General features: G+C 46.0%; 1 protein-coding gene across 4 annotated transcripts; it reads left to right on the forward strand.

The window, feature by feature from the left end:
- The first annotated feature begins 1,784 nt into the window (after positions 1–1,784).
- On the forward strand, positions 1,785–14,321 carry NXF3 (nuclear RNA export factor 3). 4 transcript variants are annotated; one of them, XM_038587943.1, is made up of 19 exons: positions 3,102–3,509; positions 6,236–6,410; positions 6,632–6,785; positions 7,410–7,493; positions 7,588–7,692; positions 7,817–7,897; positions 8,452–8,550; positions 8,715–8,824; positions 10,649–10,685; positions 11,029–11,097; positions 11,183–11,238; positions 11,388–11,495; positions 11,616–11,674; positions 11,785–11,900; positions 11,993–12,035; positions 12,580–12,652; positions 13,191–13,373; positions 13,817–13,866; positions 13,978–14,321. In XM_038587943.1, the coding sequence occupies exons 1-18, from the start codon at positions 3,311–3,313 to the stop codon at positions 13,818–13,820; spliced, it is 1,755 nt and encodes a 584-aa protein (XP_038443871.1). In that variant the 5' UTR covers positions 3,102–3,310; the 3' UTR covers positions 13,821–13,866; positions 13,978–14,321. The 4 variants fall into 4 exon arrangements, with proteins under 4 accessions (XP_038443873.1, XP_038443871.1, XP_038443874.1 ...); XM_038587945.1 differs by lacking the exons at positions 13,817–13,866; positions 13,978–14,321 and adding an exon at positions 1,785–1,825 and having other exon boundaries at positions 3,430–3,509; positions 13,191–13,481; XM_038587946.1 differs by lacking the exons at positions 13,817–13,866; positions 13,978–14,321 and having other exon boundaries at positions 3,103–3,334; positions 3,430–3,509; positions 13,191–13,481.
- Positions 14,322–16,727: the final 2,406 nt, after the last annotated feature.

The raw sequence follows: 16,727 nt of genomic DNA on the forward strand, positions 1-16,727 counted from the left end.
TCCAGTTCCATCCACATTGAAGCAAATGGTGGGTATTTGTCGTTTCTAATGGCTGAGGAATATTCCATTGTATACATAGACCACATCTTCTTTATCTATTCATCTTTCATTGGACGCCGAGGCTCCTTCCACAGTTTGGCTATTGTGGACATTGCTGCTATAAACATCGGGGTGCAGGTGTCCCGGCGTTTCATTGCTTCTGCCATTTACCATTCAAATGGTCCTGAAAAGAAAGCTCTGGTAGCAATTCTTTTTTTTTTTTTTTTTTTTTTTGTTTTTAATTTATTTTTTATTGGTGTTCAATTTACTAACATACAGAATAACCCCCAGTGCCAGTCACCCATTCACTCCCACCCCCCGCCCTCCTCCCCTTCCACCACCCCTAGTTCGTTTCCCAGAGTTAGCAGTCTTTACGTTCTGTCTCCCTTTCTGATATTTCCCACACATTTCTTCTCCCTTCCCTTATATTCCCTTTCACTATTATTTATATTCCCCAAATGAATGAGAACATATAATGTTTGTCCTTCTCCGACTGACTTACTTCACTCAGCATAATACCCTCCAGTTCCATCCACGTTGAAGCAAATGGTGGGTATATTTATTTTTTTATTGGTGTTCAATTTACTAACATACAGAATAACACCCAGTGCCCATCACCCATTCACTCCCACCCCCCGCCCTCCTCCCCTTCCACCACCCCTAGTTCGTTTCCCAGAGTTAGCAGTCTTTACGTTCTGTCTCCCTTTCTGATATTTCCCACACATTTCTTCTCCCTTCCCTTATTTTCCCTTTCACTATTATTTATATTCCCCAAATGAATGAGAACATATAATGTTTGTCCTTCTCCGACTGACTTACTTCACTCAGCATAATACCCTCCAGTTCCATCCACGTTGAAGCAAATGGTGGGTATTTGTCATTTCTAATGGCTGAGGAATATTCCATTGTATACATAAACCACATCTTCTTTATCCATTCATCTTTCGTTGGACACCGAGGCTCCTTCCACAGTTTGGCTATCGTGGCCATTGCTGCTAGAAACATCGGGGTGCAGGTGTCCCGGCATTTCATTGCATTTGTATCTTTGGGGTAAATCCCCAACAGTGCAATTGCTGGGTCGTAGGGCAGGTATATTTTTAACTGTTTGAGGAACCTCCACACAGTTTTCCAGAGTGGCTGCACCAGTTCACATTCCCACCAACAGTGTATGAGGGTTCCCTTTTCTCCGCATCCTCTCCAACATTTGTTGTTTCCTGCCTTGTTAATTTTCCCCATTCTCACTGGTGTGAGGTGGTATCTCATTGTGGTTTTGATTTGTATTTCCCTGATGGCAAGTGATGCAGAGCATTTTCTCATATGCATGTTGGCCATGTCTATGTCTTCCTCTGTGAGATTTCTGTTCATGTCTTTTGCCCATTTCATGATTGGATTGTTTGTTTCTTTGGTGTTGAGTTTAATAAGTTCTTTATAGATCTTGGAAACTAGCCCTTTATCTGATATGTCACTTGCAAATATCTTCTCCCATTCTGTAGGTTGTCTTTGAGTTTTGTTGACTGTATCCTTACCATGAAAGCTAAAGCAATGTCTGTACTACCAAAAGAAAAAAAGTTAAAAGCTTGAAAAGGTAGGAATGAATATTTGCAAACAATATTACAGAATTTGTGCTAGTGGGCTAGAAAATGAAGGACTTTTGTTTATCAGTGGAGAAAGGGACAAATGATAACAAATAATTTACGTAAAAAGCAAAATGCTTCTCCAGTAAACGTCTGGAAAGATGCCACACTGCATCAACTGAAGAAATGGCAATCTGGAGACGTTGTAATAAGTAAGTGAAAAAATCTATTTGCAGAAAATTATTTATGTGATTGCAAATTTTTAAAAGTATGTATCTGTAGCCACGTAAGTACACAAATATTTTAAGGTAGGTGTACACACTACCTAAACAGAAACACCTCTGGAAAATGTGCACCAATCTATTTACGTTGGATATCTTGGATACCTGTGAGTTGGAGTGAGGGGATCATATAGATGGAAGGTGCAGAATGATTTCATTTTTTAAGTATACATTTTTAATGTTTAGCATTTTGCAATTAGGCAAATTTGTTGAGGGGAACACTTGAAAATATCTAATAACCAATTCACAAGAAAAGTTCACATGTATTTACCATGTTATGAAAATGTTCCCATGATACTGCTTAATAAACAAATACAAACTTCAGCTTTTGATTTGACAGTTTATCTGTATATGTGTGTGTTTCTGTCTTACCCTTCCCTTACCCCAAATGTTCACGCTCTCCTGTGCAGAGTTTTCTTCACCTCTCCCAGGGACTGAATTTTCTCTCTCAGGGCATGGAGATCCAGAAAGGGATTGTGGACAGAGTAGAACATTCCAAAGGGAGTGGAAAATTCCAGAAAGTTCTGGCTAATGCACCGGAGCCCAAGCGCCTCCCTCCTTCTTTCTGCCTTGCAAAGCCCTCTGGTCGGAGACTTTCAGAGCTACACTTCTGGCTCTGACCACTACACTGACTGTATTTTTTTGTTGTTGTTGTAAAGGAAAAGGCACGATTTGTTTAATTCTACTCTCATTACAGTGACCCACCAAACTCTGTTTGCTATGTCCTTTATAGTTTCCAGGTCTGCTATGTGTGTGTGTTTTGCTTTTGGCTGGTGTGTGTGTGTGTGTGTGTGTGTGTGCGCGCGCGCGTGTGTGTTTGCTTGCTATTATCTCTCTGGAATGAGGTGGAGACGATGCCAGCCATGTAATTATTTTCAGAATATTCTGTTATTTTGCTCTAACTTTAAAAAAAAAATCCCAATATTGAAGCAAGAATTTAGCTAGGCTACGTATGCATGGACATGTCACCGCCATTCTGTGGAGCTCAGTTGCAGTTTCTGTTTCTCCAAGTAGCATCTGAATGACCCCAAACAAGCTCTGGCACCTCATTAAACCTCAAGAAACCTCGAAAAGCTGGTGACTGTGATATCAGAGTCCCCTTGTTAAGGAATACATGACAGAGCAGATGCAATGTAACAAGTCCAGAGTCTGGCCTACAGCTGGCACTCAGAGTTCTCTGGGTTCACAGAATGAGGGAACAAGATGTATTGCAGTGGATACAGAGTCTGGCATACAGAGTCCCCTGTGTTTGTAGCTATAAGTACCTGGGTCCGGTCCCACCCCTCCTGACTCTAGTTGGCCTTTTCTGCAGGGCAGATTCAGTTGGAAACAGTTCCCTGGTAGGCTGGTAGCAAACTCAGGGGACAGTAATTATAAGAAATAAAGTCGCCTCGGGCGCCTGAGGCTGTCTTCTCCATGCCTTTGAGGAAGGGACTTCCCGTAAGGACTCCATCTTGCTTGTGTGGCGCTGACAAAGGGGTTCGGGACCTCCCCTCCCCTTCCTCAGCAGCCGTCGTTGATCTCCAAACCTCCAGCTCCAGACCCCACAGACTCTCTTCACAAGCAAACCGGGAGGACATTGGTGACGGATCACTGCCTTCAGTCCACACCATGGGTGAGTTGGTCAGCATGAGGCCTTGGTCTCAGATCCCCAGAGGGTATGAGGGGTTCTGGGCCCCTTCCCAAACCACATCACCCCACAGGACACCCAGCCAACCCCCTTTTAGAGGAAGGGTGGAGTGGCCCAGGCTGACTATTCTCCACTCTCTTGAAATGGGCTAAGTGGGCCCTGACGTTCCCATCCTGGTTCCATTCCACATGGAAAACTTCCCCTCCTATGGAAGTGGTCATGGCTGAGGTGAATTTTCTTCACTGGTTGAGGGGATAGACCTGATTTATGTGGTCTTCACAGGTCCAGAGTTTGGAGAGTGGGGAGGGTCTCCTAGGTTGGCAGGGTAGGAGGCAAATGGGAGGGGGTGTTGGTATAAATTAACATTCTCTGGATGCCTGCTAGAGGCTGGGGACAGGCAGAGCACCCACCATTACCCTTGACTCTTACATAAACTATTCAGGGTAGACTGTATTACCCCCATAGAAGTTTCTTGAGGTTTGTTTTATAACCCAGCATATGACCTCTTCTGGAATGTCCCACGTGTAGTGGTTATGTGCCCTGTTCCACGCCAATTAAGTGAATTTGTTAGTTTACTTAATTCTCATTTTAAAATCTCCACCTAGTGGAATTTATGTCTGCCATTTTATAGGTCACTCAAGGAGGTGTGCTAATGTTTCCCACTGTAATGGTGAATTTATCCATTTCTCCTTTTACTGTGATCACTTGCTTTGCACGTTTTGGCTCTGTGTTAAGACATGCACACAAATTTAGAATTTTGTACTAATGGCTTCTTTTTACATTGAAACTTTTATAATAATGAAACATCCCTCTTTTCTCTAGCAATGCTTTCCCCCCTTGAATTAATACCTTTCCCTTTAGTAATATGGTTACACCAGCTTGCAGTACGTTAGTGTGTAAATGGTACACATTTTGCCTTGTTTTAGTTTTATTTTCAAATTTTCTAGACAATTAAACTTTGCATGTGTCTCTTTTAAGGAGCATTTGATGGAATTTTTTTTCTAGGTTCATAATATCTGGTTTTCTATTTGGAATATCCAGTCTGAAACTTTTAATGTAAATATAGGTATAACTTGATTTCTATACAGCGTGTTAACTGCACATTTATTTCTGCCTGTTGTAAGGCCCTTTTCCTCTCCTTTCCTTGAAATTATTTAGTATTTTTTTAGAGGGAAAGAGAGGTGGGGAGGGGCAGGGGAGAGGGAGAGAGAGAGAGAATGGCTCTCTCTGAGATCATGACCTGAGCCAAAATCAAGAGTCGCACCCTTGGGGCACCTGGGTGGCTCAGTCAGTTAAGCCACGACTCTTGGTTGCAGCTCACATCTTGATCTTGGGGTCATGATATCAGGGTTTTGAGAGAGAGCCCCGCCTTGGGTTCCATGCTCAGCGTGGACTCTGCTCGAGATGATCTCCCTTTCCTTCTCACTCTGCCCCTCCCCTCACCCCTCCTCTTTCTCTCTGTCTGTCTCTCTGTCTCTGTCTCTGTCTCTCTCTCTCTCATGAATAAATAATAAAATCTTTAAAAAAAATTGGACCACTTAACCAACTAAGCCACCCAGGCACCCCTATATTAGTATTAAATTGTTACCTTATTTGGCCGGACAGTTAAACATTCTCATAGTATTTACCCTTAATACCATAATGTACTTTTTTGCCTTTTCACGGTCTGATGTAAATTACTTCTTTAAAGCTCTTCATTCAGACAGTGAAGGAACGTTGAAACACTTTGATTCCACTCACACCCTCCCAAGGTATTGCCATGAATTTTAATTCTATGTATATTTAAACCCCTAGAAGAAATTAGCCTCATGGTGCTATATAGTCGATACTCATTTAGACTTGCCTACATACTCACAAATGCCATTCATTAGTCTTTCTTTCCTGCATCTCTGTGCCTCCACGTGGGATCATATTTCTTCTGCCTGAAGGAGAACCTTTAATATTTCTTTTAGTCTGAGTCTTCTGGTCACAAATTTTCCCAGTTTTGCTACATTAACATCATTGTGAAATGTACATCTTTCCTTTAGGAATGTTTTTCCTTAAAGCATACTTTGTCTCCTCTTAGTATTGTTATACTGACTTGATTATCCCGTTACTTTGGGAAGGTTCTCAAGCAAGATCTCTTCAAATGCCACTTCTCCACATTTCCCTCTCCTTCATTCTTGGACTCAAATGAAGCATGTGTTAGATATGCCCACTACATCTCATTTAATTCTCTCCTCTCTCTTCTGGTATTATCCATATGATGTCTCTCCAGGCTATTCTGGATATTTTCATTAAATCTAACTTTCACTTCTCTAATTCTTTCTTCAGGTGGGAACTCACCCTTGACCCTTGAACCATAACACCAAACTTTCAGGGTGGATTTTGTTATCCCCCAAGGCAGAGGAGGGAACTGTGAATTAGAGGTGCTAGGCAACTTGTCCCAGGTCACCTAGCCTGAAAAGGGCAGAGCAGGGGGCTAACATCACAGATGAAACCCTAGGCCCAACCCCTTTCCTCTGTGCTCGATTTCTTCGTGGCTGCAAACGCTCCCCACGTCTCATCCTCCCAGGAAAGGGAACCACAGTGAAGTTTTTCAACCTTTTTGGCACTGTGCCCTATTTTGTTTTTGGATGATAAAAGTCAGTGATATTTCTTCATTAGCCATGGTATCTCCCCAGAACCTTTTGTGGCATTTGGGACCATTGACGTGTTGTTCTCAATTTCAGGGCATAATAACGTAGGTAACTCCTTGCAAAGAAGAGCAAGATGCTGGAGTATTTACCGAAGGAGATATAACAACTGGTCTGAACAAGTCAGTTCTGGCATTTGTCCTTCACCCCACCAGCAGCAAGATGGAGATCCAGCAACAAATGGCACTCACATGAGCACCCGAGTAAGATAGTAAGTGACCAGTCAGCATAGCTGAAATGTACCAGCCAGTGGAATATATAGCCTTGTAGTTGAATACATCAGTCTCTTCTCCAACCTGGAAGAGTGAAGAATGATAGAATCAGGATAATGATTGAGCAAACTTTATTGTACCCTGGGATCAGTTGGAAAATGTGTAATAGAAGTCTTTCTGAGCACATGTAGACTACTTTCTTCTTTCCACTTGCCCACAGCACTCCCTATGCCATTCCACCGTGTCATTGGAGAGGCAATTTTCAGAAACAAGACCAAGTCCAAGCTAACATGGAGGGAGAGCAAAAGCCTCCAGAGAGAAAAATGAAGGGGGAGAGGCAGGATGAGACCTCGGGGAGCTGGTTCAAGATCATAGTGAGTGTCTTGGCAAAAGGGGCCTAATATGCAGAAGAAGGTGAACAGAGGGAATTGTGTTGGACTCATGTAGAGATGCTGGGTACTTTTCTGGGGCAGAGGAGTGGGTAAGCAGTCTTTTTATTAACAGGAGTTAACATCCTAGATCAAGTAAGGGCAGACTCAGAGAAGCAATATAAAGGGAACAGACTGACTACAGGGAGAATCCGGTAGGTTGTCTAAGAGCAGAGGAGACTACAGCCAGGGAGATGGAGCAACTCCACACCGGAAGGCTCAGTTTAGCTCTAGCTGAATGTGGGAGGAGGTTGAGTCTCTGGTGTCCCCTTTGGAGAGGCAGGCTAAGGCACCCTGCCCTGAGCTAGGATCACTTGGAACTTTATAAAAGGAAGTACATGTTAAACATCTTAAGTTGATTATTTGAAGAAAAGCGTTTGAATGGAAAGGAAATCCATGTCTGGTACAAACGTTTGCAATAATGGATAATGTCCTATCAGAAGAAATTATTTTAAAGTTTTAAAGCCCCCCCCCAAAAAAATGTATGAAACAAAGACAATGGTCTTCCCTAACCTTCTCTTAACCTTGGACTCCATTGTGTCAATCTCTTCTCCCATCTCTGCCTCCTAGATTCCATTCGGCATCAAATATGAAGAGACGTGGCTGCTGAATCTGATTCAGGGACAATGCAGTGTCCCCTTCACCCCAGTTGAAGTAAGAGAAGACAGTGAGGCAGATGAGAAGAAACAGGGCAGATGAGCAGTGTCTTGGGTCTCATATTCTCTTTCTCTTGCCATTCTCCCTATAGTTTCACTATGAGAAAATGCAGGCCCAGTTCTTTGTTGAGAATGCCAGCATTGCCTTTGCATTGAAGAGTGTCAACGGGAAGATCTGGGATGAGAATAATGAAACGGTGCGTGCCAAGGGCATGACTGTAGCTAGTTGGGGGCAGGAGGGCAAGAGAGGGGTAAGGTCTTGCGTGTTCCCAAGGCTCAGGTTTCCTGGTACTTACCCAGCCCCTCTTGTGTTCCCTACAGGTCTCTGTCTTTGTCTACCCCTCTGACGCACCCCACTCTGTGCAGAAGGAGCTGATGTCAGAAAAGGTGGAGCAGACAAAGGTAATGCAGACTCAAGACTAGTTGTGCATCCACATCCAGACCCACATCTTCTTCCCACACCTATTGCCCCCATCTCCACCTCAAACTCAGAGCCACTGACCCCATCTCTAACTCTGCAGCTGACCATGAACAAATGATACGTAGTTTCCCAGCAACCTCTTAAGAGCCAGAGAGTCCCCTATGCCTCTGGTATGCCCACAGCAGTAATTCTAGGGCATGTGAGGGCAGAGGGGTCTGCCTGGGAAGGAGACATAGGGATGGTAACGTGGGGAGGGGTTGGAGCTAGAGCTGTACCAGCCGGGCTTCTCCTCAGCCTTCTGATTGCCTCCTCTGGGCTTCTCGGAGACTTGATCACCCATGATATTGCAATGGTACTGAATCCTAGAAACAGCATGGCTGCCTCCCTGCAGACCCATGGAAAGAACATTTCCAAGGTGAGGACTCAGGCCCAGTGCTGAGACTGATGGTGAAGTGGGAGAGGTTAGGTAGAAGAGGCCCATTGGCCCCAGATATTCCCCGTTGGGGTCCTCACTCTAACTTTTTCCTCATCATAGCTTTTGCCCTTGAACCCAAGCAACAAGAAGCCTTACCAGCGGGATGGCCCATCCAGCATTATGCAGAATGCCTCCAGTATCAAGCCCTTGAACAGTGAGGTGAGGTGTGGTACCCAGATCCCTCTTTGAAAGGAAGGCAGGAGTGCTCATGGAGTGGTGACAAGAGTCAGGAAGTGGACTTGTTGGAAAAGGGAAGGGTTGCGGGTGCAGGATCATCCTGGCCATCTTTCTCTGCTCCATGTGTTTCCTCCCCATAATTATAGGTGAAGTCCGCAGGGGAGTTGGACAAGAGCAAAAGCCTGCAGCCAGAAGAGATGAGTGCCAACAGAAGCTCCCTGTGCACCGCTTTTCCTGATAAATCAACCAACATAAGGTCAGTTGTACACTATGTCACCCCATGGGACTCTGAACTATGCCTTATGGTGCCTGTTTGGAGGAGGCAGCAGCTCCGTTCCTTTGCGGGGGGGGGGGGGACCAGAGGCCCTATGCTCTCCTCCCTCTGTCCCTCACCTGTGCTTAGAGGTCTCCTTCCCTTCCTCTGACCTGCTCACCTGTTTGTCTGGTCTGGGATCTGTTTGCAGGCTATCTGCACACAGTTTTCTCTAGCGTGCCCTCTGCAAAGTGTGATCCATGAAGCAGGGCTCCCCTTCCTCACTAGGACCAGAATGACCACCTTGAACCACATGCTGTGACCTGGACAGAGAAGGGCCCTCTAGCCCAGAGCCTCATGCTGAGACAGGCCTTCCAACTCCCTCCTGAGACAGCGTTTCCCTCCCTTGTTTTGAGAGGGAGCCTCCTTTCCTTGAACCAAATGTATTGCCCGCCCCCCCCCCCAACCCGCCCAATCTCAGGCAGCCACGATGGCTTTCCTGCCCCATGCTGAGGGCTGAGGTCCTGGGGAGCTGTTCCCTGAGGTCCTGTTCCTCTGGCCCAAAGCCAAGATCTGGTCCCTCCCTGGGAGACACCAGGGTTCCCTGAGTCAGGGGGCCAGAAGTGGGTGACTGCCAGTGAGCCGAGGGCTTTCCTGAAGCAGGGATGGAAGGCAGAGGGCAGAAGTGCTTGAGGAGAATGAAGGACAGGCCTCTCAGAGGCACTTCCCCCTCCCCTCCTTCCACACATCTCATCAACCCGACTGGTCCTTCAGGGGAGCCCTGGGGATCCCGACATTGGTATAATCCCTCAGGCTAGGAACCAACTGAGACAGGCACAGGTGCACAGGGGCCATCAGGAGGGAAAGCAGGGATCATAAGAGGAGGCCACAGAACCTCAGCCGTGCTGACCTGGGGCTTGACCCTCTACTCCTTCTGGGACAGGTCTCCTGCCCCTATGGTTGCCTTGTTCCCCATGCCCAGCTTGGATTTAGCTCACACAGGTGACAAAGTTTCAATCAGCATCCAATGGGCCCCCAGCCCAACACCTGCATGTTTTCCATTCCTACTTTGGGTGCTAGGGCCAGCCAGGGCAGATGAAGGAAAAGGCTGCAGCCATGGGGCCATTTCCTCCTTCTCTCTTCCTTCCTGACCCCTGCCACCATGGTAGAGCTTCTTTCCCTTCCCTTTGCTTTGCTTTCTCTTCCTCTTAGTCTCTGGTTCCCCTATGTCTCTCTCGCCTTTCTCCTCCTACCCTCTCCCCCTCGTCTGTCTTTATCTCCCTCCCTCTCCCTCCCTGCCTCCTGGTTCTTGCCTCACTCACTCCCATGCCCCAGCATCCTGGGCTATCCCTTGGTGGTGGTGGTGGGGGGGTCATAGTGCTGCAGAATGCTGGACCCCTAGTGAGGTAGCAGAGTCCTGGGCGCCCACCCCATTCCCTCTTCTCTCTGGTGCCTTCGGTAGGGATCTGAAGGAAAGAAGGGAGGCAGGGAGGGGAATTCAGCCCTGGAGCCTGAGCTCCAAATGTTGCTTCTGGTGGCACTGGAGAAGGCAGTCAGGGCAGTCTAGGTGGGAGCCGCCCAGGGGGAAAGAGAGGGAGGAGGGGGTGGGGTGGAGAAATGGAATCAGAGAGGAGGGGAAGAGAGTGTGTGCTTTCCCTATAGGTCAATCCACAGTGGAGGTGCCAAGGGCCCCGGAAGGCTGGGACACTGTGGTGTAGGTGGGACATACTGGGCTGTGAGTCAGGTGTAAGTGTGCTTGCTCCTATGACGAAGGACACTTGCAAAGAAAGTCTCACTAACTTTTCTATTTTGTCTGGATTTATGCAGCTCCATCCTGGAATTGTTTCCCAAGTTATTATGCCTGGTAGGTGTATTCCTTGATCATTGACTTCTCTACTGGCACGGATGCTTCCCACAACCTGCCCTGAAGCCATTTAGGTCTTGCAGAAGTTACAATTTTCATGACCCTTAGACCGTGGGATTCGCGTGGGAACCCGACAAGGGCTCCAGATATCCTTCAACCACGTTCTCCACAGGCATCAGGGACCTCAAGACGATGATCCCAAATGTAGTCTTGCCCATGTAATTTCAAGGGCCATTTTACACCTGGCCTCTGACCCTCACCCTCTCTGGGGCCCATCCTTTCCATGATTGTCCAGTACCAGCTCCTGGTCTACACTGCCCACTTCCTCTTTTCCTTTTCCCAGGATAGCCAGGAGTCGCCTTCACCAACCAGCATTGGTATTGCAGCTCACAAGAAGTTACCAACCTGCAAGGTGAGAAGGGTGGATCAAGCAGGGTTTTGGGTGGTGCGTGAGGAAGGGGTATCAGCCATGGTCCTGAGGACCATTGTGATTTCAGGGAAGCTTCTTTGGATCTGATGCACTGAAGAGTCTAATCCTGCAATTCCTACTGCAGTAAGTACTCCTGGGAATCTGGGGAAGGTGATGGCTAGGATGGGTGAGGTCACTCAAGCTCAGGACTGCTGACTGGGTCTTGAAATCTCATTTGGGGTCTAGACCACAAAGATAGACTATCCTCATTGCCACCCCCCATCCCCCCGCAGGTACTACTTGATCTACGACTCTGGAGACCGTCAGGGTCTCCTCAGTGCCTACCACGATGAGGCCTGCTTCTCCCTGACCACTCCCTTCAACCCCAAGGACCCAGCCCTGTGAGTAGCAAAACTCAGACTCTGCTCCTGGGCCCTGTGGCTCCCCAGCAGACACAGGGCAGCTCCTGGAAACACTCACACTGGCCAGACCACCACCTCTTGCTCCCTTTTCTCTCCTAGAAGCAGCTTGTGTGAATACTTCAAGGAGAGCAGGAATTTGAAGAAACTTAAGGACCCCTGTGCGTGTGTGATGGGGAATACTGGACAGGGAAAGGGGGTGTGAGGAGATAATTATAAGGTCCCGGGTGTGGCAACCCCTGACCTTTGCTCCCTTCTCCTCTCTTCATAGCCCTGCGTGTTCAGCTGCTGAAGCAAACAAAGTGTGACATCGTGCGCTCCCTCTGTGTGCTGCCCAAAACTCAGCATGACCTCAGCTTCTTTGTGGTGGACATGTGGTTCCAGACGGTGAGCATCAGTCTCCTCCCTTGGGCAACCCCAGAAAGCCACAGGTGGGTAGAAAGTTTAGGTGACTTAGCACCTGGGCTCTTCTCTTTCAGGAGATGATGATCTGCTTCTCCGTCAATGGGGTGTTCAAGGAAGGTGCGTGTGTGTAGAACCTCCTCCCCAGATGCCCCCACTGCTCTCCCCACTGCTAGCTGGGCTCCCTCTCAGAACTCTCCCAGCTTTTCTGGTGCCTTCCCTCCCCTTCCTATTCCTGCTATGTTCTCCCATCTCCACTCTGCCCTCAAATCATCCCGGTCTGAACTAGGTCTGTGCCTGTCTGCCCCACATAGTCTGGGCATTAGGGACACAGTCTGTGGAGTTTGACGGCTCTCATCCTAGATCCTTACTCTGTGACCTTGGGTTCTTAACCTATAAGTTTCCTCATTTGCTAATGGAGCTAATGATGCCTATCTCTTGAGCAGCTGTGAAAAGTGCATCAAATGCACTTGATAGGGTCTCTGTCACTGGTAGAGTCCCTGTCACAGGGAATAGATTGCCTTCCCCATCCAGAACACCTTGACTCCCCAGAGAACAAGTGTCCCCTTCAGCATGAATATCAACTCAGACCCTGACTGGGGAATGCTGTGTGAGTATGTAAACATGTGGGATGCTAAGGGGGTATTGTTGTGTGTTGCTGAAGTGGAAGGAATGTCTCAGGATTCTGTTCGCGCCTTCACCCGGACCTTCATCGCTACCCCTGTCAGCAATTACAGGTGAGTGCTTTGTTGTGGGTGTAACACCCAGTTCAGTATGAGTTCAGGGGTATGGGAATGGGGAGGTACAGTCTTTGGGGTGTTCTCAATATTGTGAAAAACCATCAGGTACATCCAAGGAATCATGTCTCCTAGTGATTAAGAGCATTGGCTCTGAAATCAGATTATGGGTTCTTTCCCTGATCCCCACACTCACTAGCTTTGTGACCTTTGTCAAGTCACATGATCTCTTTGTGACACAGTGTCTTCCTCTGAAAATGGAGATTAGACCGTCCACTCCTTGGCAGGTGTGTTCGGTAAATATGGACGTAAAATTGTCCGTGGTTTGGGGATAAACCTATAAATGTAGTGAAATTGGTTAGACAATCTCTCTAAAGGGTGAAGGAAAAATAGAGGTACCGGCCAAGGAACCTGAGTGGCGTGCCCAGTAAGGGTATGGAAAGAATCTGGTTTCTGAGTGGCAGTGGGAGCAGGATCGTTGTTGGGGTGTGGGTTTGTCTATCTGTCCAGTTTCTAAGGTCCCATTTTTTTCCTTCAGCCTGTGCATCGTGAATGATGAGCTGTTTGTGAGGGACGCCAGCCCCAAGGAAACCCAGAGCACATTCTCTATCCCAGTGCCCACACACTCCTGCAGTTCCTGGCCCACCCTCTGCCAGAAGCAGCAGGAAGTGGTACAGACTTTCTCCACTCAGTCTGGGATGAATCTCCAGTGGCTTCAGAAGTGAGTGTTGGGGGTGCATGGGGATAGGAGGGAGCTGGGAGGAACCAAGATTGAATCATGTCAACTTGCAGGTAATTTGTTTTGCTCATTTATTTCACTAATTATCACCCTGAACATTATCCTTTCATTACTTATAAGCTGAGCTCTTCCTTCCTTCCTTCCTTCCTTCCTTCCTTCCTTCCTTCTTTCCTTCCTTCCTAGCTAGCTTCATTTTGTTTGTTGTTTTACTTTCCTAAATCCATGGACCTGTGCCTTTATTGACAAACATTTTGGTTTCAGGAGTTTTTCCCAGTGCTCACTGTGCCACAGGGTTCATTCCATTGCCTACATTGTGATAAATGTGGTGGCATGTTTCTTTTGCATAGGTTGGGAAATGGTACTGTGCAGTTAGATTGTGTCTGCTTTAGTTTTAATGGATATCACCTATGCTTTCTCCACACTAGGTAACTTCATGACAGCCAGTGGGACTACACAGGTTCTCACTTGGCCCAAGGTGAGGCTGAGGAATTCAGGCCAAATGAGCCGAAACTGGGTGGCCTGGGGATGAAACTCAGGGCTCCTGGCTCTGCTGATCTCCCAACTCCTTCTCTTCACTTCCCTCCAGGCCAAGCACACAATCCCAAAGGAGGCCCTCACCCAGACTCATCCAGGATCCTGAGAACGCAGCCCTGACAAGAAACTCTTGGATGTAGTCATCTTCATCCTCATCTTCATCATCTTTGTTGTCTTTTTTCTGTAGCCTGAGTTAGTTGACTGAGTGGGAGGTTTGCTTGGGGCTGGGAAGCCAACGTTTAACTGACACTAATCCGCTCAAAGATCAGTTGTGTAGGGATCCCTGGGTGGCGCAGCGGTTTGGCGCCTGCCTTTGGCCCAGGGCGCGATCCTGGAGACCCGGGATCGAATCCCACGTCGGGCTTCCGATGCATGGAGCCTGCTTCTCTCTCTGCCTGTGTCTCTGCCCCTCTCTCTCTCTCTCTCTCTGTGACTATCATGAATAAATAAATAAAATCTAAAAAAAAAAAAAAAAAGATCAGTTGTGTATTTTCCCACTCAGGATCCTTGATTCTCTGCTTAATAAATAGTGACATAGCATGTTATGTTGAATCTATGCAAAATCCATTCGAGGCCTGTATTTTGATCACTGGTCCACAGAGAAAGAAAAGGAGAGTCAAAGAGGCTCAGTGACTCTTGGAAAACAGTAAGGGTAGAGGCTCAAAAACTGGACCTCTCTAACGCCCAGGCTATGTGTGTGTCCTGTGGCTGTGTGGCTACCACAGTGGGGCATGTTCTCTCTCACTCTGTCATACCTGGGGATGCTTTTCTGTGCCCCTAGTGTATTAGTCAAATAGTTTTAGGCAGAGAACACTATTCCTTCTTAGCCATACAAATCTATTCAAATTTAGCAACAATCCATTTGGGGAAAAACAGCAGTAAAGAGCACAAGAGAACCTGAGGAGAAAAGACTTGTCTTCATATATTACTGACATTGACACATAAAGACATAAGTAGAGAGAAAGGAAACTGATACTAAAATTGTTTATAAGATCAATAGAAACACCCAAGTAAATATATAAAAAGCTCTGTAAGCATAATAATCTACAAAATCACAACTGCAAATATTGTGATAAGGTAATAAGTGAGAAAAGAAAGTTAATGATTGTATTATCAGAGAAATGTGTGTGTGTGTGTGTGTGTGTGTGTGTAAATGCATGGCATCATGCATGTTTTCTGTACTGATGTATTAGTTTCCTAGGACTGCCATAACATTACAATAAAATAAATTAAAATTTAAAATTTCAAAAGTTGATCATCTCACCATTCTGCATGTCCAAAATCAAAACTACGGTGCTAGAAGGGTCATTTTCCTTTGAAGGCTCTTGGAAGAATCCTTTCTTGCCTCTTCCAGCTTTCGGGTTTTCCTGGTGATTTTTCCTGTGTGACAACATAATTCATATCTCTGCCTCCATCATACCATGGCCACATCTCATCTAAATATCAATTTTTTAGAAGATTTTATTTATCTATTAATGAGAGACACAGAGACAAGGAAGAGACATAGGCAGAGGGAGAAACAGGCTCCTCACAGGGAACCCAATGTGGGACTCCATCCAGGAACTCCAGGATCACATCCTGGGCCAAAGGCGTCTAGACGCTCAACCACTGAGCCACCCAGGAGTCCATAAATATTAATTTTAAAAGTCCCAAATCTCATCATCTAAATCAGGAGTGGGTGATTACTTACTTAAGTGGCATTACCACTTAAGTGGCAACTTACTGTTGCCATGTTATTGTTTTCTGTGTGTCTTATAGTTTCAACTTAAGTTGGGTAAATTTTTTCTCCATCTTGGACCTATAAAACTTGAAAACAAGTTATTAGCTTCCAAAATAAATGGTGGTGAATTCATCTGATATACATTCTCATTTTGAAAGGGAGAACTTGAAAGGATTGAAAGTAAATTCACCACTCCCAAGGAAATTTGAAATTCCAGGAAAGTGAATTCTGATAAGTTTCAACAGCCTGGAATAATCCTCTGTGGCTTGAGGCTCTATTCTCTGGGCCCATCACAGTTGCCCTGCGTTCTCTGGACTCTGCCTCTATATCTGTGTCTTTGCCCTCATAATCATTCTCTATTTTTCTTGAGGAATGACCCATATTAGCAGCCAAGTAGCTCTATCATCATGTTTCCTACCTTTAGAATCCTAGAAGTCTGACAGTCTTCCTTCACTTTGTGCCTCCTTTGTTATCTTCAAGTCAAATTGGCAGTGTTATAAGTCCAAAGTAGTCTAACGCTCTTCTTAAAAACCTTGTGAATCTTCCATGTATGACTAGGAAATCCATGCCATCAGACAAGGGGTTTTTCCACAGATATTTACTGGATAACCTCATCTTTATTTCTGGAATCTGCTGAGAAATTGATTGGATCCATTAGCCACACATCTAATGTCTTGAGCAAAGGGTGGTCAACCATAAGCAGCTCTTTTTCCAGAACACACTTAAAATCTTTTGCAACCTAAATATGCTGAGAAGTAACAATTCAATCTTCAATTTAACTCTTTCTTCTCACCTTTTACTGTAAACTGCAAGGAGAAACACTGCTTGGAAATCTCCTCAGCAAAATAAGCAAGTTCATTGTTTAGAAATTCTACTTTACATCCAACAAAACATAATTCAGCCAAGTTTTCTCACATCTTATAACAAAGATTGCCTTTCCTACATTTTCCAATAATATGCTCTTCATTTCTGAGACCTCACCAGAAGCACTGTATTTTAACGAACAGTCTCTTCAAGACCACCTAGGCTTTTTCTGTCATGTCCTTCAATTTTTTCCATTTTCTACCTATTTCCCAATTTCA

Source organism: Canis lupus, chromosome X, assembly GCF_011100685.1.
Source record: "Canis lupus familiaris isolate Mischka breed German Shepherd chromosome X, alternate assembly UU_Cfam_GSD_1.0, whole genome shotgun sequence".
Lineage (NCBI taxonomy): Eukaryota > Metazoa > Chordata > Mammalia > Carnivora > Canidae > Canis > Canis lupus.

Coding starts and splice junctions, on each gene's coding strand:
- NXF3 (XM_038587943.1), top strand. CDS start 3,311: ATGCCTTTGAGGAAGGGACTTCCCGTAAGGACTCCATCTTGCTTGTGT. Junction 11,239..11,387: donor ATCCTGCAATTCCTACTGCA/GTAAGTACTCCT, acceptor ATCCCCCCGCAG/GTACTACTTGATCTACGACT. Junction 11,901..11,992: donor TGGACATGTGGTTCCAGACG/GTGAGCATCAGT, acceptor CTTCTCTTTCAG/GAGATGATGATCTGCTTCTC.